Raw genomic sequence first — 23,866 nt, 5'->3', positions numbered from 1 at the left:
ACTGTTGGTGAGAATGTAAATCGGTGCAGCCACTATGGAAAAGGGTAATGTGGGTTCCTCAAAAAACTAAAAATAGAACTACTACATGATCTAATAATTCCTGTACTGGGTATATAGCCAAAGAAAATGAAAACACTAATTTGAAAAGATACATGCACCCCAATGTTCATGGCAACATTATTTACAATAGCCAAGATATGGAAGCAATCTAAGTATCCATCAACAGACAAATGGATAACAAAGATGTGACACACACACACACACACACACACACACACACAACGGAATATTACTCAGCCACAAAAAAGAATGAGATTCTGCCATCTGTTGTAACGTGGATGACCCTAGAGGGTATTATGCTTAGTGAAATAAGTTAGACAGAGAAAAACAAATACTGTATGATATCACTTACATATGGAATTCAAAAAATAATACAAATGAATGTATATAGCAAAACAGAAACAGACTCACAGATATAGAAAACAAACTAGTGGTTACCAGTGGATAAAGGGAAGGGGGTGGATGATAGGGGTCGGGGATTAAGAGATACAAACTACTAGTATAAAATAGATAAGCAACATGAATATATATTTCAGCATAGGGAATTATAGCCATTAACTTGTAATAACTTTTAATGGAGTATAATCTGTAAGAATATTGAATCACTATGACGTACATTTGAAACTAATATAATATTGTAAATGAACTATGCTTCAATTTAAAAAAGAATAATTAAAAAGTAAACCCACTCTTTGTTATTTCCCATGATGTAGGAAAGCTATGTTGTGAAAAAAGTCCAAAGTAATACTAGAAAGTAAAACAATTCTGACATAAAGTTAAAACACTTTACATCATAGGTATATTCCTAGTTATCTTGATTGAACTAATGCTAAATATAAAATGAGAATCACATCAATCAAGTGTAGTTAGAAATAATGGGTGGTAGAGAAAAACTACCAATGACTTACAACCTAGATAATCCACAGTTGAATAATTGAGAGTTTAATTGATATCAGATCCAGATCAATGACTCTATGGAGAGTGAGTCCTACTTTATTTCACAAAATATTTATTTTTGATAAATTGTATGGTGTTCTTTAATGCTTAGTTTAAAAAAGTCTCTTCATTAAGGTGAATGTTTTGAGAGTTAATAAAAAAGCGAAAGCTAATTTTTAAGAAGTTACTAAATGAAAAAGTGTTTCTTACTTAAACTAATATATAATCCCCAGCTAATTCTGTGATTTTAAAAATTCTGTGATAATTTAAAATAAACTTGTATTTTAACTCCTTTATCTCAGAAGGAATTTTATAGGTATGAAATACTCACCTAAAAGTGCATTTTTTCCATGATCATCTGGTAGAAATCGCTTGTCTACAGCACACACTAGGATGTGTTCAGGAAGATTGGGAGACTTGGCCCCCACCAGGAGGAATCCTGCTGGGATGTCGATTTGTTCCATACACAGAGATACCAAACGCAAATCCTTTCCTGCTTGACAAAAACCTAAAAACCAGTAAAAAGGACACAGTGGAATGTTTAGAGAGTTTATAACTCCTCATCACCCATTTGGAGAGTTGATTACCTGTGGGAATCACTATTAAGGACTAAATTTAAAGTCCATGTACTCCAACCAAAAGACACATCTATCATATGTGCTCCTCTGAGCAGAGCTAAAAAGACACTAAAAGGAGGTATTTCCAACTGTTTTAGCCAACACTAATGACTTTACATTTTCTGATCCACAAGTAAGCAAATGATAAATACACAGCAAACTCTGAAAAACATACAGAATTTTTATGTGCACATAATATAGTATTTTTACTTTCAATGCAAATTCACTTCTCTAAATGGGGACAATCATAGAACACAGATGTTCTCCATTTCATATAGGAAGAGACTGAAGCTCGGAGTTTGGTGAATCATAAATGAATGGATCAGAACTAGAACTCAGAACTGTTTAGGTTATTTGCACTAGGAAAGACATGACAAAACCTTACATATCAATTTACATTCCCACCAACAGTGCAAGAGGTTTCCCTTTTCTCCACACCCTCTCCAGCATTTATTGTCTGTAGATTTTTTGATGATGGCCAGTTAAAAAAAAACAAAACAACCTTACATAACCACTTTGTAACCATAATGTATTACATTAACTCATTAGTTCGTCATTTATTAAAAATGATTTGCAACAGATGCTGTCCTAGGCCTGGGGATAGAGCTGAACAAAGTACACTTCCTCTAAGAACTCACTTGTAGTCAATTAGAAGAATGTATAAGGAACTGATAATTACAAAACAATATTACAGAGGACAGCTATGTTCTGCTACAAAGCACCAATCTCCACATCTTCTGGGAAATGATTCCCACCACTCTAGTTATGTGATTTCCCTGGACAGCTGTGATATTCCAGATTGAGCTGGAGCTGGCACCCAGTCCAAGATGGGCCACTGGAATATCCCACCTTTCTGGTCATAGCTGATCACTCCAGGTGTGGGTACCCGACATAAACCAGGACAATGGAGGATGGACACCTAACTCTCACACACAAACCTGAGGAGACCACCATCATTATTGCCCAATACAAAGTGGGCCAGAACCATGCTAGGTTCTCCCAGCATCAATTCATATTATGATGTTAACCAAATGCCAAGAAACAGTTGGAGGCCATCAGTTAGTATATGAGAAATAAAAAGAAAACAACATCCAAACATTGTATGAGGTTATGGTGCATAGGAATCTGCTGCATGGTCTGGATCATTAAACCTCAAAAGCAGACACAATGGAATAAGAAAAAGCAAGAAATCAAAGGCTAGAATGATAAAGACACTGGGCTTCAACCATTTCAAGCTTGTAGATCCCCTTTTAACCTTAAAAAATTCAAATATAACTTCTAGTGTTCACAAATTGAGAAAAATAATATCAAAATGTTATTGTGAATTCTTTAACAATTTAAATGAATCTGTATTTTATTATTCACAATATCATCTATATTTATTTGGACAATAGTCATTTATACATGTGAGTCATATTATTATTATTTTTTTTTTTTAATTTATTTATTTTATTTATTTATTTTTGACTGTGTTGGGTCTTCGTTGCTGTGTGCGGGCTTTCTCTAGTTGCGGCGAGCGGGGGCTACTCTTCATTGCGGTGTGCAGGCTTCTCATTGTGGTGGCTTCTCTTGTTGTGGAGCACGGGCTCTAGGCGCATGGGCTTCAGTAGTTGCGGCACTTGGGCTCAGTAGTTGTGGCTCACGGGCTCTAGAGCGCAGGCTCAGTAGCTGTGGCGCACGAGCTTAGTTGCTCTGCGGCATGTGGGATCTTCCCGGACCAGGGCTCGAACCCGTGTCCCCTGCATTGGCAGGCGGATTCTTAACCACTGCGCCACCAGGGAAGCCCGAGTCATATTATTTATTCAGTTTACAAACATATTTTGGAGCCTATAGATACATAGAACCCTTAAAAAAATCTGCTGTCCCCACCCACATTAAGGGACAAAATTCACAGGTTTGAAAGTTGGGAGATGATGATGATGATGATGATACTAGTGACAGTTAAAATTTATGGAGTGCTTAACATAAGACAGGTACAGTGCTAAACACTGCAGAGATTTTCTCATTTAATTCTCTCAACAACTCTAGCTAGGTATCACTATCTCTTTTTCATATATGGAGAAAATGAGGCTCAGAAAGGTGAGAGTATTTGTCCAAGGTTACAAAATGAGTCCCATAATGTCCAGTGATGTTAGACATGGAAAGATTGCTATATAAAAACAGGTGAAAAGCGTATTATTCAACTTGGCCAAACAAAGCGCTTAAGAATAGTTATAATCCAGAGCTAAAACCTGGAGGGGTGAACACAGACTTTTTCATGAAATTCTGAAATACTAAATCTAGGGCCATTTTAAAGTCTCAAAAGGAGCATTAATTTTTTTAATCAAAGGAATTATTAATTTGTGTATAGACAGTAAACCTAGAAACATATCTCCCCTAGGAGGTAGCACCTTTATTATGACTTTCTCCAAAAGGCAAAACATAAAATACCCTCCCAAATGGTGTAGAAAATTCAATGATGAGAGGTTTACGATTACCTATTGATGGAAACAGGATGCTTGAGGAGCTTTCTCTGTCACTAAGAAGTAGTACTACAACCTTTTTAAACTTTCAATCATTCAATATTAGAAAGAATAGACAAGTCTGTACTAATCTGTACCAATTTGCAAATTATTACAAGCTTTTTAGAACATCAGAGCTATATGGAACCTCAAGGTCATCTGATAACAGGATTTTCCAACAAGTAGTTATCAAAATCCCAGAGATTCGTAAAGGTATTCCATGATACTTGGGAACTATAAGTGAAACTAAAATAGATAACATTACCAATTTCTGAAAACTAATAAATAATTATTCTAATATCCTACTTTCACTTTGTTTACTATTATTATTTTTTATAAATTTATTTATTTATTTATTTTTGGCTGCATTGGGTCTTAGTTGCTGAGCACGGGCATTCTCTAGTTTTGGCAAGTGGGGGTTACTCTTCGTTGCGGTTCGCAGGTTTCTCATTACGGTGGTTTCTCTTGTTGTGGAGCACGGGCTCTAGGGCACGCGGGCTTCAGTAGTTGTGGTGTGCAGGCTCTAGAGCACAGGCTCAGTAGTTGTGGTGCACGGGCTTAGTTGCTCCGCGGCATGTGGGATCTTCCCGGACCAGGGCTCAAACCCGTGTCCCCTGCATTGGCAGGTGTATTTTAACCATTGCACCACCAGGGAAGTCCCTAATATCCTACTTTTAAAACAGAATGTTCTAAGGGCTTTCCATGCTATACATGTAGGGGTAGTGGAAATCAGCTGAACGAACTCAGGACTCACTCAGCTGAACACCATATCAATGTGTGGTTTTGATTACTACACACTTTAAAAATGATTTTATTATCAGTCACATGTATTGATGTGTTGCTTAATTTATATACCCATAATGGGCTGTTGGCTAATAATGGGAAGCTTAGGGAACACGGATTTGATGGACACAGTCATTTTATAAGTGTACCTAAGATGCTCTCTGCTACATATGAAAGTTAGATTCAACCCCAACCCCACTCATCAAATTATAAAATTATATAAAATGCACCAATATGTTTCTAGGGCACCAAAAAAAAAAAAGCAATGATAAGGTAAAATTTTAGTGATTATCATCCAATTTGGCTTTTCATGTAAGAGGGAAAAGGCTACCTCTTTCAGCAGCATGTTATTTGTACAGAAATTCTGCAAACAACAGCCTGAAATGTTTTCATCATGTAGAGCAAAAATTATAAAAATAAATTAGTACATCCTTTTAATCCTAAAGCATACAAACCCCAAAATTTGTGTATTAAAAGTAGAGTTTGACTCTTTTTTTTTTTTTTTTTTTTGATTTTTTTTTTTGACTCTTTTTTTGATGCTGGGAAATATTTAAATACATTTGGCTCCCCTTCTCCACCCCCCAAAAGTATAACATTTTATTTTTGAATTTGTCAACAAAACATGCTTTTCCTTACACAACCAATTTAAAATAAATTAAACAGCAATGACTGAATGATAAAATTTAGGCAATATTTTCTCATGCATGAATAATATCAAAGAGTATATTAATATACTAATCTAAAATAAATATTTTCTACTTAAAATCTATTCTTTATCACATGCCATATAGTGACAGAATTAGTTTTTAAATTCCTAAGGGGTTCAAAAGATTATGTATTACTATAAGAGAGATTTGTAAGTCAAAGATTGGGTAACACTAATCTATCCCAATCTCTTTAGTATGTAAATGAGGAAACTAGGGCCCAGAAAGGTTAAGGAAACAGCCCAAGGTCAAATACCCAGCAACCCACCAAGTTGGGACCCAGATCTCTTGACTCCAGGTTAGAGCCTCCTTCGTCCTCGTCCTCGTTAACATCGCTCTGACTCACAGAATGCTTCACCTTCCCTGGTCTGATGTAGGACCCTCTCCTATAGCTTCTTCCTTGCCTATCCTTGCTGAGTCTCATCACTCAACTTTCCAGGCTGAATCCTGGGGGGTACTTGACACAGTAGCCCCTGCCACCCATGGGCTATGTCAGCAACCATCTCTCTCACACCTGCTGATGAATCCTTAAAATTCATGGTTTTGCAAGTCACAAAGGTGTCCCTTGATTAGAGAGGGACATTTCTGGTGAGCTTTCTCAAAGCAATACATTGCAGCCAAAGGGAGATTAAGGGGGAAAAGTACAATTTCAGTTTTGGGCTAAACAGGGATAGAGTAGAGAAGACACAGTCAGTGTGGAAAATATCTGAAGACAGCAGGATTTTCTCTGGAAGAAAGATGATTTCAGAGTGGTTTCTGTGGTATAATGAAAACTACACAGTCCACTCAAATTAAGAAGCACAAATAGCTTTCAGGGCTACAGCATTTGAAGGTTTTCCCATTTATGATATGAGGACACCTAGAGGTGAAAAGTAATAATTATTAATGATGATTCTAGGAGAAGAATGTTTTTCTCATAGAAGGAGGAAGCAAACCTCCTCTTAAAATTTTTTTTCAGAAAGTGCTTGTGACAATGAAAAGAGAAAATGTCCTATTTTATCCTAAAAAGAAAACCGTAATCATGGGAGCATATAAAAGGGGCACAGGAACCAACTGAAATTGCTACCAATGGCCAAAACTGGAAAAATTGGAGCAAAAAAATAAAGTAGTATTGGATTATAACCCAAAGCATAAAATAAATATTCATAAGTGTATAATGATATAAATAAATGACTGTATAAATTAATAAACGAGGGAGAAGAGACAAATTTCCATGCAGTAGAATTCCAAATAATGTATTAGATACTCTGCCCTCAAGAATGTGGAGAATAGCTCCCTATTCCTTAAGTGTGGGCTGAGTGCAGTGACTTTCTTCCACAGTAATGGTAATGAGGGCGGGGCGGCGGGGGGGGAGCGTGGAGATAACACTATCTCAGCCAGGTGATCAAGGTCAACATCAATAGTCATAAATCATGTTGATAGTACGTACCCTTGATATAGTATGATGAAAATGGCACTTTACCTCTGTGATCTTCCTCCCCCAAACCCATACCCCAGTCTAATCAGGAGAAAAACATCAGACAAATTCCAATAGAAGGTCTGCTAGAATATACCTGACCTATAATCCCCAAAACTGTCAGGGTCAGCCAAAACAAGGGAAGTCTGAGAAACTGTCACAGCCAAGAGGAGCCTAAGGAGACATAACAACTAAATCTAATGTAGTATCCCAGATGGGATTCCAGAACAGAAAGAGGACATTAGGTAGAAACTAAAGAACACAAATAAACTATGGACTTTCATTATTACTAGAATTACTAGTAATGTAACATGCTAACAATAGGGCAAACTGTGGGGATATATAGAAACTTTGTACTATTTTAGCAATTTTTCTGTAAATCTAAAACTGTTCTTAAATAAAGTCTAACAAAGAACAGACTTGTGGTTGTCAAGGAAGGGGGAGGGATGGATTGGGAGTATGGGGTTAGCAGATGCAAATTATGTACAGAATGGATAAACAACAAGGTCCTACTGTATAGCACAGGGAACTGTATTCAGTATCCTGTGATAAACTGTAATGGAAAAGAATATATATGTGTGTGTGTGTGTGTGTGTGTGTATGTATATATGTATAACTGAATCACTTTGCTGTACAGCAGAAATTAACACATCATTATAAATCAACTACACTTAAATTTTTTTTAAAGTCCATTTTTAAAATGTCCTGTTTTATCTTCTTGCCTTCTAGTTAATCACCAGCACAAGCCACACAGGTGATTTAATTAAGAGGAAAGAGAATAGGTGAGAAAGAAAAGGCAAGGCTGAGTCCAGGAACAGGGTCAGGAAGAAATCAATCCAAGGCCAGAAATGGTTGCAAAGTCAAGGAAAAGTTCCTGAGTTCACTTTGTAGTTAGTTTGAGAATATGCTCACAAGGGTCTGGACTGTTTCCTCCAAGCCTTCATTCTTGGGATTCAGATCAGCTAATTATATACACAATATATCATCAGGGATCCCCAATTAAGAAAAAATATATTATGCAAAGAGCAATATTTAATGTAGTTTTTTAAAAAGATTGAAAATAAGCTCTGTGTGTCTCTAAAGAAGTAGCTAAAGAATCTATGAAATGTGATTATATTTCAAGACCTATAGGATCCAGATATCTGGTGTAGCAGGTAGTTCAATTTCCCCACTATTAGAAATATGTCAGAAAATTAATATAATAAATATTAAATCTCAATTAAAACCTAAGATAAAATAAGAAGTAACCTTATTACTCCCCTCTAGGGTAATTTTAAATTATATCTGAACTAATCCTGAAAGAAAGATAGGATCTTTCTTTTAGAGGCTACTGGAGGACCTGGGAAACAGTACCCTAAGGCGGGGGTGTAAGCCTATTTACTGTAGTCAAGGAAAGAAAAGTACGTTATGGGGCACACAAATAATTTATTTGACAAACTTGCCCCTACTCTCAAACTCATTTTCTGGGAGTAATACTGACATGCTGCCTTAAAACCAAGACTCTTGCAGCAAGTGATTTTAATTTTAAAGGGGAGCCATAGTGCAGAGCCCTTCTTTGTAAACCTCATCTGCATTTCCTTAATAGCCAAGGTTTTCACTTCACAGAACCAGATTTTGCATTCTCCAATTATCTCCAGCTTGAAGGTTACAGAGTAATCTAAATGGGGGAGGGGAAAGTTTACTGAAACAGCTGTAAACACAAACTAATCAAAGCAGTATTTGGAGGCCTAAAATTTGGCGGCCCTTTACCCCTTTAGACATCAACTGCCTCCCAGCAGGGTAGGAACCTACCAATAATTTACATAAGAAATTAGCAGCCAGAATTTACATCTGAATGGCACCCCCAGAAGCCCGTGGGGTGTTAAGTATCTGCTTATCTAAATTGCCTCTAAAAATAGCTTTACCTTCCTTTAAGTCTTAGGAGTCTTAGGTAAATAGAGGATTTCCCATGAAGAGGTGGTATGCTGAAACAAATCCAGGCACTGTATTGCCCTATTTCACTGTCATATTCATAAGGAAAATTTCAGGGCTCTTCTGCCTCTGAGGGAGAGGACTCTTAGAACTACCTTAGAATGAGCCAAGCTGAAAGAGCTATGGGCAAACTATAAACTATCAAATTATGAACTAATTAGAAATCAGGCTGGGATGGCCAGAAAACAGCACCGTATACCACTAAATGGAGGGAAGAGAGTATAATTTGTTACATCACCAAAACCATGAAATACTGAAAACGTTTTATGTAGGATTTTCTTTTTAAAAGTGTGGTTCGGGCTTCCCTGGTGGTGCAGTGGTTGGGAATCCGCCTGCCAATGCAGGGGACACGGGTTCGAGCCCTGGTCTGGGAGGATCCCACATGCCACGGAGCAGCTGGGCCCGTGAGCCACAGCTACTGAGCCTGCGCGTCTGGAGCTCCGCAGTAAGAGGGGCCGCGATGGTGAGGGGCCCGCGCACCGCGATGAAGAGTGGCCCCCGCTCGCCGCAACTAGAGAAAGCCCTCGCACAGAAACGAAGACCCAACACAACCAAAAATAAATAAATAAATAAATTAATTAATTAATTAAAAAAAAAAAAAGAAAGGAGGGGGCAAATTTTAAAACACAATCTGCAGCTAAGTCAGCTGATTAGTTTTAAAAAAAAGTGTGGTTAAAGCCTTGGTAGAAGAGGAGGTTGAAGATAAATAAACTGGGATTATCAAAATATGTTCATTTTAATCTTCTAGCGATAACAGTATACTGGATGAATGTTCAAAATATATGGAAAAGGTAAATATTAAAACACCTGATATCTCTGTAATTGTTTTGAGAGTGGAACAGAAAGACGAAGAAAGAGAGATCACTAAAATAAAGTTTCTGAAAGAGTCACATTCTTGCAGGAAGCACCTGGAGCATTGAAAAAGTCCTGAGCTAGGTCTAGGCTTGCCTCTGCCACATACCATCTCAGAGAAGTCATTCAATTGCTGTGAATCTCAGTCTCTTCATCTATAAGATGGGGTGATAATGCTTGTCTTTCTTAATAGACACCTGCTATGAAATCACAGGCAATAATGTGAGTGACAGCATAATCATTCCTCATTCCTTTCTGTAATTACTGGTTTCCAGCCTTGAGCATCCCATGCAATGATTGGAAACTAGCCAGACAATATTAGAGGAATTGGGAACAAAAAAAGAAAGGAAACCCACCATCTGTAGTGCAAGACCCTTCGGGGGCAGGTTTTTGTGAATAGGGAATTGGTGGGCTATTTGAATCAGACATTTCTTCATCATCTTCGTCATCTTCCATTTCATTTACTGTTAGATTGTTAGAAAAATCCAGGCTTCCATTTTGAGTGTAGCGGTGTACCAAATCTTTATCCAGATCCTCCACCTTGGGTTTTACATCTGGGTAAGCAAATAAATCATAGCTAACTTAATAAAAATGCTTGTGGGAAAATAACCAAAAGAAAAATTCATAGTTCTGAAAAATATCTGAGGACAGGGAGACTGGCATTGGCTAACATTTAACCCATTTATTTCGGATATCCCCAGATTTGGAGATCCCACTTCTATTAAAAGGAGTCTAGGAATGTGTGGGATTGAGAAACTTACCTGCAGATGAGAAAGGATGCTGGTCAGGGTCCAAGTAAAGCTGGGAAAAAATTGGTCGTGGTACCACACTACTACATCTGAGAGAGGCTTCTATGGAGTTGTGGAGAGCTTCTTCAAATCGAGCAGATTTCAGTTGCCCAGCATATGAATTCCCCATGGTCTACACTACCTCCCAAAGAAAAAGAGAAAGGAGAAAATTGATACAATTAGAGGGCCATATGTCTGCAAAGTACACAGATAGCTGATATAAACTATACCCATATATCCTAAGATTGGAACTATTTGAACTTTACCTATATTTCTTGAGACAACTTATCTATTTATCTGTTACATCACTTTTGCTTCTTGTCTTTAGAATCCGAAGGGGCTTTCAAAAAGCCCCTTTAAGGGATCTTGTATCTGAGGATCAAACCATAATAAGTGCTTTAAGTGAAGGTTCTCCAACTAGTAAATCAAGATTGACCTGTCAATCGTGAAGCCCAGCATGGTGACAATGGGGCCACACCTTCTTAAACTGGTGGGCTGCCAAAACCCCATAGGAACACTATCAGTGGTTTCAGAGTAAATATCAAATTACTTCTCTCTCTACTAAGATCTTATTACCCTAGGAGGGAAAAAGAGTCTTCTCTGGAAAAAAAAATAAAAGCTTTATGATAATATATTTAACAAATTCCTGAAAGCAAGATTTGAGCCTTTTAAAATTCAAAGAACTTGTTCATGTATTATCAGTATTTATTTGAAAAACAATGTTATTCCTTATGCTTAGTTTGAATCACAGTCTTATTTGGGACCCTTTAGGAAAGTACAGAACAAGAAGTTTTGAAGCAATCGCCTTTACTTCTCATCACTAGTTACAAAAACTTCCATATATATCAATAATAACTAAATTTATTGGGTGCTAACTGTTGGCTATGCTAACAATTGGTCTGAGGTCCCCAAGACCCTTTCCATGAAGTCAAAACTCTTTTCAAACTATTACTAGGATATCATTTGCCTTTTTCATTCTCATTCTTTCATACGTTTACAGTGGAATTTTCCAGAGGCTATATGATGTGTGATATTGCAACAGATTGAATGCAGAAGCAGACAGACTACTCTTTTCACTAACTTTTTTGGGGGGAAATACAGTTATTTTTCATGTTATTTATGTTGCTATATAATGGGCTTATTGTTAATTTTTTAAATTAATAAATACTTTGAAATTTTCTTAATTCTAATAAATATAATATACATAAACAAAACTCAATCATTTTTAGGAGTATAAAGGGGTTGTGAGATGAAAAGTCTGAGAACTGTTGGGCTAGACAGTATACCAAGCACTTCCCAAAAATTACTTTATTTAATCCTCAGTATTCTGAAGTAGGTATGACCTCTTCCCACTTCATAAATGAAAAAACTGAGGCTTGGAGAAGCCAAGTGACTTGCTCACTATCACCCCACTGGTAAAGGTCAGAACCAGGACTCAATATCCAGATGACAAATCTTGCACTCCTAGAGGATGGGCTCAACATGGGTAAATCTCGTTTCAAGAAACGCAATTTTGAGAATATCTTAGCTCCACTTTCCCCATCAAGGAGAGGGGTAGATATTAAATTTCATCTGTATCTCCAACTCTGACTCCCTGGAGGACTATTTGAGAGGACCCTGAGCATGCATCAGGCTCAGCAGGTAAAGGGAGCCAAGATCCAGTGGTGATGACCCCTGAGCAGAGAAGGGGTGATGCATACCACATCTCAACCCTCCTCTCAGGTTTCCTAGATCACACAAAGGAGCTCCATAGGAGATTTTGGTGGCCCTGAACTGCTTCTATATATAGCAAAGGAGGCTTCTTACATGATTCCTGGTAGTAGTGAATAGTATACAGCGATTCCCATCAGAGGGTCTCAGTTTATCAAAGCTTTGTTGGAGATTCCTATGATTTGGAGGAAAAGCTGTAATCATATTTTGACAACCTTTCTCAAAGTAGGTAATAAGAAACCAAATGCCATGGATTTAAATTACTAGGTTCCTCTTCACAAGAAAAAACCATTTTGTAACTATGTGAGGTGATGGATGTTAACTAAACTAATTGTAGTAATAATTTTGTAATATATACACATATCAAATAGTTATGTTGTACACCTAAAACTAATATACGTTATATATGTTACATCTCAGTAAAACTGGAAAAAATAAATTACTAGGTTCTTTCTTACAGTAAGTACATACACAAAAGTATACATATAATACCCAATTCAAAGTTGTAAGTGGCAGAAAATCAACAAAGCCCGTCAAATGAAATTTTCCTGAAATATCAAGTTTTTGCCCAAGCTTCTAAAACCCCACCAGTACAACTATAAACATTTAATTTTTCTAAAGCAATTTATTTTTCAACAGAACCACGCATAATCAAAACAGGGTGCGGGTTGGAAGAGAAATATGCTGTGTCACTAGTTTATGCATCTAAAGTCAAAATCGAATAGCCATTTTACCTTTCTTCCTTGTTGAAGGGAGAAAAATACCAGGAACTAGCACAGTCAACCATGGGATTTTTTATCCGTGGAGAACAATGGAATAACTTCAAAGGTGGACCTTTAGCCTTTCTCCAGAGCACCAAATGCCTAGAAATCTTGCCTCTTCTTAATCTATTACCTGCTCAACAAATTATCTTCCTTTCATCATTGAAAACCTACATTCTCCAAGAGATCTTTTTAGTTGAATAAAGAAGTGCCCAATTATACATGGAAGATTGCATGATCTCAATCCCTTCAATTTAAGCATAGATAAGGAGTAATATGACAGCTATATTGAATGAATATTGTGCTGATTAAAATATTAAAGTAATATAAACAGGGGCGATCCAGTTTCACCACCATAAAACATACACATAATCCTACAAAGGCATAATCCTGAGCAATACTGAGATGAAGACAACGGGAAGTACCTGTGGAACAGCCTTGGGAGAGTAAAAAGAAGGGGCTGACTATTCCAGATGAAAACATAACTGGGCAGTTTTAAAAATGATAATGATAAGGTGAATGATAACAAAACTGACCCCAAACTTTTTTGGTGCTGAGTATGGAGTTCTTCATTGACAGTTCAATGCTACCCAAAGATGGGCAGAGTTCAAAGGAAAAAGCTTTTCTAGTGCAATGTATTCTTAATATCATATGCCGTAATATTTAGTGTCACTGAAATCATTGGCCTTATCCACCTAGATTACCAGCCTTCCTTTCCTCTGAATCTCAAACAGCCCCCAGGGCCTGCAATGACATAGCATCCTACTAAGAGTCGGTGTGAATAAATCTAACTTCAGGTCAGAAAATGGAGAAATACTTTTTAGAATCAGTTGTTAAATGAAATACAAAAAGAACAGACTTGTGAATTCTGTACATATGCAGATATTTTATGTCTCTGGCTGACATTAAGTTTGTGAGACTGCAGCGTATTGCTTTTCCATGTTTTCTTTTATTACTGTGGGATTACACAGGGAAAACTATATTAAATGTTTTGTTATAGCACTACAGACCTCTGAGATGCAAATAGGCACTCTTGGGGTATTGAGGAAATCTCTAAGAAAGGGATGGTACCCAATATGAGCTCTTTCTGCACCACTAATTAATTGCTCAAAATACAAGTGGAATCAAGTACAAACCACCATGACAGTGTGGTTTGGTGCCTCTCTGCTCTAGCCTTTTCTCTTCTCTACAGAAAGACAGACAAAAGAAGGGCGGAGTAGAACAGGCAGCTTCTATCACTGGTGGCTTTAGGAATAGGGACTGGAGCCATAAGGAAAAGAGTAGCTTTGGAAACAGGTGCCTGCTAATGCCTCCATCACCTCTCCTCAACTCCTTTTCTGCTGAAAATGGAAAGGAGAAGCAATACACCCTGCAAGAGGCTACAACTTGATCAGTAATGTTTTCATTCCCTTTTTGTCAATGGTTTCATGGTTAATAATTACTGTATTATTAATGCAGTAACTACTTTTATAGTAGTTATTAAGTACACAGGAAACAAGGAGAAAATTTTCCTTTAACCTAACTCTCCAAAGGCTTTTTTAAAGCGTCAGATCAGATTTCAGAATATATACATATATAAATTCTGATTTTTCAAATGTTCAGTTATATGTGAAGCACATATCACAGTGGTAGGCACCTAGCAGGCAGATGATATAGCTGCTGCTGTCATTATTATTCTTACTAGTGATGGTCATAGTGGTGATGGTAGTAGCAGTAATTGTCATCATTGTTATTGGCAAGAAATGTGAAAGGAAACATTCTTCGTTGCACCATTATAATAATAGTAACATGGAGAACTTACTAACCGCCAGGAAAATACTGTTACTGCCCCCATTTTTAGGAGAACTGAGGCCTAGAGAAGTTAAGGCACTTGCCCAAGGTCATACTATGAGAAAAGGCCAAGAGACAGGAGTGGACTCTAATCAGTTTGTCGACAGCAGCAACTGTCTTAGGCTATCTAATCATGTATGCCATTCAGTTATTAAAACACCTACAATAATGACCCAACTGGGAAATGGATACTCCATAAAGTACTCCTAAATTGCCAAGCCAAGCCAAGCTAAAATAAATAAATAAATAAATAAAAATCAAGGAAGAAGATTTTTGTTTGCTGATTTGTCCTTGTCTACATATATCATGGCTGCAAGACAAGGCTGAAAAGGGAGTTTGAAAGTAGGATATGGGATGAATAGACACAAAACCAAGCAACAATTTAAAAAATTGAAACAAAATAAAAACACCACCTCTCTCTTCAATTAAAAAAACCCAAAGCTCACTTTACATGTTAGATGAAAGGTAAAAATGAACAAAGAGTAAATTACTTCACAAAGAATAACTAAATTGCTCCTCAATATCTTCAGGGATTTGGTTATAGGACCCTGGTGGGTACCAAAATCTGCAGATGCTCGAGTCCCGCATATTAAAAGGCCAGTACAGTCGGCCCTCCGAATAGGCGGGTTGATTGAATCTGTGGATGCAGAACCCTTGGATACAGAGGGCCGGCTGTGCACACATACAGGAGAGGAAGCACCGGCCTGCCCCTAGACTCCAAAGCATCAGATCAATTGGCATCATGTCCCCTGACTTTGGGAATTCTCTTGCTGATACCCGTTTTTCCCCATTGTTTTCAACTTTAGAAGATGCAGTCATATTTCATTAATTCATTATGTGGCAAATCTAGAAATCAAAAACATTCTTATCAACTTCCTAAAATATTAGGAATGTTTACATAACTCTTCCTATCTTCCTCCAATCTTTCCCCTTTCTAAAAGAAATTTTAATTTTTCTAGTGAAGACAAGAGAAAGTTTTCTAAAGAATGATAAAAAGAAATGAATTTGAGACTGTATCTTCCTTGTCTTTCTTCTCACATCCATGTAAAAAGAAGTAGTAGATTTCAGATATTGCCCAATCTATTACTGTTAAAAAGTTAACACAATTTAATTTCAATTTCCCTCATTCATCCATGGTAGGACACAATTTAGGTAGGTAGAAGTCACAAGAAAAAGACTACAATATTGATAATATGATATGAATTTATTGGAAATTTCATAAATACATTTCTTGTAAAGATAATATCAATGCAAGCAGAAAAAAGTCTAGAAGTACATAAAATAAACTGTTAATATTTATCTATTGGGGTGGAGTTGTTTTTAAATGATCTTTCTATTTCCTTATCGGTATCTTCCAATTTTTAAAGTAGTGAACAATATTATAACAATAAATGAAAAGGAAAATATCATATAGCAACTGAGTTAATCCCAACTCTATGACTATCCCTGAACAAGTAGTTTTAAAAATAGACTTATTACTCAAAAAGACAGTAAGAACAATGGAATTTGCAACGTGCACACCCCCACCCTCTTCCTGGTATTTTAGATTCCAGGGGAAATAAAATTCATTCCAGTGTTTAAACTAAGAAACTCCCATTAAGAGTTGGCATTTCTACTACTACCTTCTAGCATAAGACTCCAAAGCATTTTTTCCCAGTTATGATACACTTGTACTGACCCAACCATCTCCCCCAACAAGTTCTTTTGACCAAGTAAAAATATTTTCAAGGTACTGCACTTGGGCTGTTAATAAAGGTTGACTTTTAATACCAACTATCTGGAGAAGGTAAGCATTAATTTTTTTAAAAGTAGTTTTTTAAAGGTTTCATCGCAGTTAGTGACTAGTAAGAACAAGACGGACTCTGATTTTTTTTTTTAAATCATGTACAGTTGGCCTTTGGTAGCCGCGGGTTTCTGCACCTAACCACGAAATCAGTCCTCAGTTGGTTAAATCTGAGGATGCAGAAGCCGGCAGATGCGGAGGACCAACTATTCTAGCCATTTTAAATAAGGGACTTGAGCATCCATGGATTTTGGTATCTGCGGGGTCCTGGAACAAATGCCCTGTTGATACCGAGGGAGGGCTGTAGGGTGTAAAAGAAAAAGAACTGAATCTAAGACACTAGGGTTGCCTGGTTTTAATAGCAAATTAGGTTATGGAGCAGGTAGATGGGAATATATATTTTTTAGAAGGTTTCAAATTTGTAGTTCCAAGCTTTGTCTACTGAAAAGTCCCAGAAGCAATGACAATTCAATAAACAATAAGCACTTCCTAGTACTCTGTGGTTTCCTACTAGCTTACTCACTGAAAAGAATCAAGTCTCCCTGAAGGCTGCAATTCCAGGTCTGGGGCAGGAAATACCACATTTGGAACTACACATTATGTGGTTGGTTGAATCCGTGGTTACCAAGGGCTGACTATGGGACTCGAGCATCTGTGGATTTTGGTATCTGCGGCAGGTCATGGAACCGACTCCCCCGTGGATACTGTGGGACAACTGTACACACTATGATCCTTGAACATCTTGTGCCAGCAAGCAAAGAAGCTATCAGAGACTAATTGGTCATGTCAAAAGACATAGGAATCAACATGAAGAGTTCCCACGGGCCAAAGATGGGAGAAATTGAACATAAAAGAGAATAAATGCAATGGACTGAAGCACATTTAAAATATAAAAATGGGCAAATTAATTTTGCCTCTCAAGTAGAAAAAGAGAACTCCTCTTGGGGAAAAAAAAAAAAAAAAAAAAAACCCAAACAAAGCACCTGATTTCATGCTACTAAAAGAAAAAGGAAAGAGTGAAACATTTATCCTGCTCTTCCTATACTCTGAAGAATCCAAACAGCCCTGGTTCTTGAGAGTTTTTATTTTCTTGATGAAGAATTCCAATTAATAAATGTAGAAAGAATGACAGAATTTTAAAATGATCACTTCGCAACCCTTAATGCAAAATTCATTTAGGCAATGAGAATAAGTGAAACCATTAGATAAAAGGTTGATGCGGAGGGGTCTGTCACCTCCTGAACCACTGATCAAGTTTAGCATCACTAAAAGTGAGGCAATGAGACACCGTGTGCCTCCCCATGGGAGACAATATGAAGCACACACACTACCTAGGACGTATTCCTGCCAAAGGGTGTAAGGAATGTAGTCAAACTCTAGAGCTAACTTCCATTTGTAGGATGAAGGACCAAGTTAAATGAAACCAAGTGGAAACAAGCAGATTCAGAAAGAGGGACAGGTAGACAGAGCAACTGATCCAGTTTCTGCAAGGAGACAAGGTTATCTAGTTTGTAGGTGATGGAACTAGATTCAAATTTAGACTCAAAAGTCCATGGTTTTTTTTTCCCCCACTAAACCAAGCTATTTGAAATAGAAAAAAAGGTGAGAGTGAACATGATACATTCTGTTTGTGTGTGTGTGTATGTGTGTGTAGTTGTCTTCGGTTTGAATTTTTTTTTTTTAAGGCACAATTTATTGACTGTGCCAGGCATAGTACTAAATAGACAACTTCGTATAACTTGTCAGTGGTTTGTTATCTTTTTCTCTATAGATGTTGTCACCCACTTTCCAAAGTTTAACAATCATCCACCCAGCCAGGCAGCATTTATAGAAATCCCACTAGTGAAGTGGTTAAGCACACGGGCTCTGGAGTCACATAACCTTAATTCAAATCCTGCACCTACTACCCTGCATGATATTGGGCAAGTTACTTAATCTCTCATCTGTAAAATGGGGTAGTACAATCAACATCATAGGTTTTTGTGAGAATACATGAGAAGTTATGCACATATAATATTTTTAAAATAGTGCCTGGCACAAAATAAATGTGCAGAAAACGTTTGAAGTAATATGTGGGGTTTTTTTTAAGCTTGTGCTACATCGAGGATACTAAGAAAAGTTGAGGCACCTCCTTGTATGTGTTGGGCACAGCAGTAGATCTGGGGGCATTGTTCTGGGAACAAATGACCAGCAATGTAAAAGTTCCAAAAGCTGGTGTTTGGTGGTATATACAATTCACTTATTAAGAAATTTTACAAATCATACGATTTGTAAATCGTTATTGTCCCTTATAGCTATCAGATTCTTTGACTTCATATAAAGAAGTTACTTGTTATAGGCATTACTGCTTACATGTCCTTTCTCTGTCAAAAATATTCACTGATGAGAGTGATAATGTGTAACTACTAGAGCAAGAAATCAAACATGGTTCTTTCAAGTTCTCAAAGAGTCTATAATTCAAAATTAAAAACAAGCGTTTTTTCACAGTTCTCTCTTTTGTGCTTTTTGCATTTTATTTATTCTTTTAAATTGATATTTGTTGCTCTTAATTAAAATTAGTTGGGTCTAGTATTTGTCTGACTCCCCCATTAAACTGCAATCACCTGGGGGAAAATATTGTGTTTACAGCTGGAGTTGAGTTTAAAAAAAAAAGAATACATTGAGCTTTTTTGTGTCTTATCCAATTATACATTAAACAGGTTTGAAGAGATACTATCTCTTCCCAAGCACATTCCAAAAAAAGCACAAAATTAATGATGCATTCAAAACAAAAGTGTTCTATTTCATTTTTATTCATCCTCCTTGCTGAAAATCTTTAGAAAATGGAAACAGATTAAAACACAGTTTCCAACCTCTTTTAATAGTTCTGTACATTTAAATCTGGGTGACTTTCTTTTGACAGTTTCTGAAGCCAAAAGTATTTTAAGTACTGAAATAAAAACCTAGTCTTGTAACTTTATTCTAAAATTAACTGTTTTTACCAATATACTTACAGATATGCAATATGTCTTAAATTGCCATAGAAATAATTAGTCATATGCGAACTAATTTCATGATTATGTAAAAACTGTCAAAATTAAAAGATAAAGAACAATGCTATTTTTCCTTTGTGACAAGGAGTTACGTGTTACCACTGGAAATTTTACTTTCTTCCTTGAAATACCAGAAATTCTTCTGTAAAATAAACACATCTCATCAAGACTCTCTGGAACTAGTATAATTACCAGAGGCAATTGCTGTGTTAGATCAAAGAAGCAAAACAATAATAGGCAACGTGTGACCTCTACCATGTCACCAGAGACCAATTTTTCAACAGGGAGAAGAGTCAATAATCCAGAACAGAAAACATTAAATAACCAGAAATGCTTCCAAAGTGTGGCTTACCACATCCATCAAGGCTGCCACACTCAGAGAGTTAGGAGTCTCTGTGGTTTCCGAGAGAACAAACTTCTGGGGATTTATCACAACAATCATTAAAATCTGCATAAAGCACCAGAGGCAAAAACCAATTTCCCAAATGCAGAGTAGAATTTCAAAAGATACTACAATGATTTTCCAAATTTCATAGGATGCTTTAACAAGTATAAGGGGAAGAACACAGATGATTAAATATTTTTCATGTAACATTCACCTAATTTTTCGTATTTACCTATCCCTATTTAATTTTCCTAAGAAATTGTTTGGAAATCAGGCTATGAACATTAACCAGATAAATATAATTAGTAAGAACACATTAAAGACTTCTGCAGGTTTTTTGTTTTGTTTTCGTAATAATAAAACAAAACAGGGCTTTGGTCTCCTTTGTAATATATGCAGTTGACTAATAAGAATTATAAGGGTGCAAAGAGGGGGAAAGAATTCTCACTCTCAGTAATTACAGTCAAATAGAAATACATTTAAAATTGACTTTTAAAAAGCACCACGAATAAAACTGTGCCTTGGAATCAGCAAAATCTGACTGATTTTCTTAGCCGCTACTGCTGTCTTCTTTCAAAATCAGATGTGAGTTAGGGACTGAACAGACGTATCTGAATTATTTAACCTGCAAACACCCATTCAGCTGGTAATTCAGAGAGTAGTAAAATAGGGGCTTAGCTTAAAAGAAAAAGCACTGGAAATTCAAAGCAACTGTGAACATTCTGGTCTTATAGGGATGTGTTACTCCTGCTGCCTTCATCTTTCCACTTGGTCATCTGCCCCTGTCTTTCCATCTTCTTATCTTATTAACATTGCTAATTGTATTTGTCAGTTTTGCCACAATTTCAGTGCTACTTAAACAGCTGTGGGTTTTCTCTAGGCAATTATCAGTCACTACACTTAGGTTTCTAAATTAGTTGTTGAAAGGCACTTTAACCTTGAAAAAATAGACACAGAGCACACTGCACCGTTAAGCCTTACATTTATGTACATGTGGCTTTAAAATGAATAATTATTTAAAAGGATTTTAAAAATCACACACACAAGTAATTCAAACTTATTGTAAAGTTATACATTAGCAAGAAAATGCTTAACAAAGCCTATTCTATACTACTCATCATTTTATCTTTTCCTCTTTACTATACGATACGTATTGTAATACACACATTCTATGTCTAGGTACATGTATATAGTATATAAACTGGGCCATCAAAATACTGCCAAATTCCTCTACCTTTTACTACCTATCTGCCAGGTGGCAACACCCTTCGAAAGTCTCCACAATCATATAAGTGGTATCTTGAAGTCACGGGCTGCATGGCAAAGAGTTCTTACCACATGCAGGTTGCTCCGCTTTCCCCATTTCCTTTCAAAGAGAAAATTACTTATTCTATTTGTTTTTCTTATTCTCTATTCTTGACTCTGACATTGTTTTTCTTCTTACTACTACAAAATGCACAAGAAACACAGTCAGGGAGAAACCCAAGGTTTAAAGTTATTCATCAACTGATACCCATTTCTATGAAATACAACTAAATTAAAAAAACAAAACTTCTGTAATCCAAAAATAAATGGCACATGAAGTGCCATGTATTCCCTTTGTATGTTAAAATAAAGTCAAAGAACTTTTTAGAGTTAAGTTTTGGCGTTTTTAAAGGTTTATAATATCCTGCTTTGGGGTCAGTCAACAACTTTTTAGAATAATTTTAAAATTAATGTAAGCTCATTCCTTACCCACCTCCCTCCCCCCCCCACCCCAAGACCTGCCACTTTCTGCTCCAAGGAAAGAAAAAGGTGGTATTTCAACAGTGTAAAATTCTTCACTGAGAGACAAACATTAAAATGATAAACATTTTGGAAAGCAAAGTACACTTCAAACCCTAACTGTTCTTTCAGACCTATATTGACTCTTACAGTAGTTGCCAACATTTGGTAAGGATTATCCTTCCATTAGACAAAAGCAAGCATTCCTTAGATAAATCAGGAGTTTTTGCCATGAGACTCATAAAACCTTTTCACAACACAGATTTTCAAGAGAATCCTTTAAGGTTTTAGGAGGCTGCTCCTTTTACTCAGTAACAAAATACACCCCATGGTGTCTCACTGACCCCACTCAGCTGTCCTTTGACCTCTTCAATTGTTGAAGCCTAACTCCAGGGCCCGCAGAATTTGCCTCCCATATCAAAAAGGCAATGTTGCTTCCTCCTAGCACCTGGTGTAACAAAACGCAACAGTTCTCCCTCTTTCTGTCTCCTCTGCTCCTACTTGACCATTTTCCAGATGTCCCAGGCCCAAATGTTAAGCCAATACTAGGTTTCAGGATCTGCGTGGTCACCATGAAGGAGCAAACAGGGACCCGGCTAAAGTGGCAATGACCCTCTTGTTCTTTTTGGCCTCAAAAGGATACGATGGGTCATAAAAGAGGAAAAGATCTTTGGCCTCTTTTGGAAATGCCAGGCTATTGAAGCATGTTTTAACTTCCAAAAGGAGGGAGCCAGTCTTGGGTTATGCCCTGAACAGACAAGAGTTACCTAAACAGTATCCCTAAATTCTCAATTCTAAGCAAACTTCTGATTTTCTTTGACATTGGAGGGAAAAAAGGACAGTATCACCTTTTTTTTCTTTTCTAAATTAAAAAGGCTTCCAAAAATAGAAAAAGAAAACTTTTATAAAACTTTTAAAACATACATCTCAGGATACTATTATATGATAAAAAGTTTAAATATATGTGGTCACTAGATATGGTTTGGGTTTTTCTGCAGAGGCCAGTAATCTAGATGTCTCTCTTGTTAGACAACTTGAAAGATAAAACCACAATCAACAAAGAAGAATCGAGAATTGAACTCTTATTGTCTTAATTTAGGTATACAGGAAATATAACACAGAGGCTGTTGTAAGAAAAAAAAACCTTAGAGCTGAGAAAGTGTTTTGTTTTGGGTGTTTTTTTTGTTTTTGTTTTTGTTTTTTGGTGGAGAGAATGGGGGAGGGGAGAGGAAAGCAGGGCGGAGAGAAAACAGAAGGAGAGGAGCTCTAAGAAATATCTGCTTCATCAGTTTAAGTACCAAAGATAGTAGCTTTATCTAAATTCTAAATATATTCCAAAAAATATTTGATCTTAAAAAATTTGGAAGGGGGCATATTATAATTGTACAATACCTTGGTTTATTTATTAACATTTTTGAATCACGTTCATGATTAAGTTGGGCTGTCAACACTTCAGGGAGCGTGTTGCCTAGATTTTACTTGTTTAAAGCTTTTTTGTACCTGCAAAAACATAAAAAATAATATATACGTAAAGACATGAGTTAATTTCCAAATGCATTATATTCCACAATACGGTAATTTAAATAATTACAATTCTACAAAAATTCCAATTAGAAGTGGATTATCAAACTCTTAACACAACTCCATATATGTCATAAATGGCAAATACAGATATTCCTCTTTCTTAAATACTCCCCAGATGATCACTCTTTATTCTATATACTCAAAAAGAATTTCTGTTCTGAAGAGTTCCCCCTACTAAATGTAAGTTGAATAAATCTGTTAAGTCTGCATTTTGGACAGGTGTTACCATAATGCTTAAAGCCCAGAGACTATTTTTATTTTCAGAAATGAACTTAGTGAAAGGTAATTTCCTTACCCTAAGGAGTTTGAGTTTTATAATCTCTGGTGCTTGACCAAAATTTATCTTCCC

At 36.6% G+C, this 23,866-nt stretch overlaps 1 protein-coding gene across 16 annotated transcripts in view; it reads right to left on the bottom strand.

Moving 5' to 3' along the window:
* GREB1L (GREB1 like retinoic acid receptor coactivator) overlaps positions 1 to 23,866 on the bottom strand; it is a 264,851-nt gene that overhangs the window by 113,894 nt on the left and 127,091 nt on the right. For 15 of the 16 annotated variants that reach the window (XR_009497387.1, XM_059895623.1, XM_059895621.1 and 12 more), the window contains 4 exons: positions 23,326 to 23,433; positions 10,642 to 10,806; positions 10,237 to 10,434; positions 1,328 to 1,504 (listed from right to left, as the gene is read on the bottom strand). Coding sequence is in view for 15 of the 16 variants with exons in the window: in XM_059895623.1 (XP_059751606.1) it covers positions 1,328 to 1,504; positions 10,237 to 10,434; positions 10,642 to 10,798 (532 nt within the window). In the remaining variant the exon portion in view is untranslated. The remainder of the gene's footprint in view (positions 1 to 1,327; positions 1,505 to 10,236; positions 10,435 to 10,641; positions 10,807 to 23,325; positions 23,434 to 23,866) is intronic. The other variant, XM_059895628.1, reaches the window with a different exon arrangement.

This window comes from Balaenoptera ricei, chromosome 14, assembly GCF_028023285.1.
Source record: "Balaenoptera ricei isolate mBalRic1 chromosome 14, mBalRic1.hap2, whole genome shotgun sequence".
Classification (NCBI taxonomy): Eukaryota; Metazoa; Chordata; class Mammalia; order Artiodactyla; family Balaenopteridae; genus Balaenoptera; species Balaenoptera ricei.
This window is presented reverse-complemented; position numbering and strand designations above follow the sequence as displayed.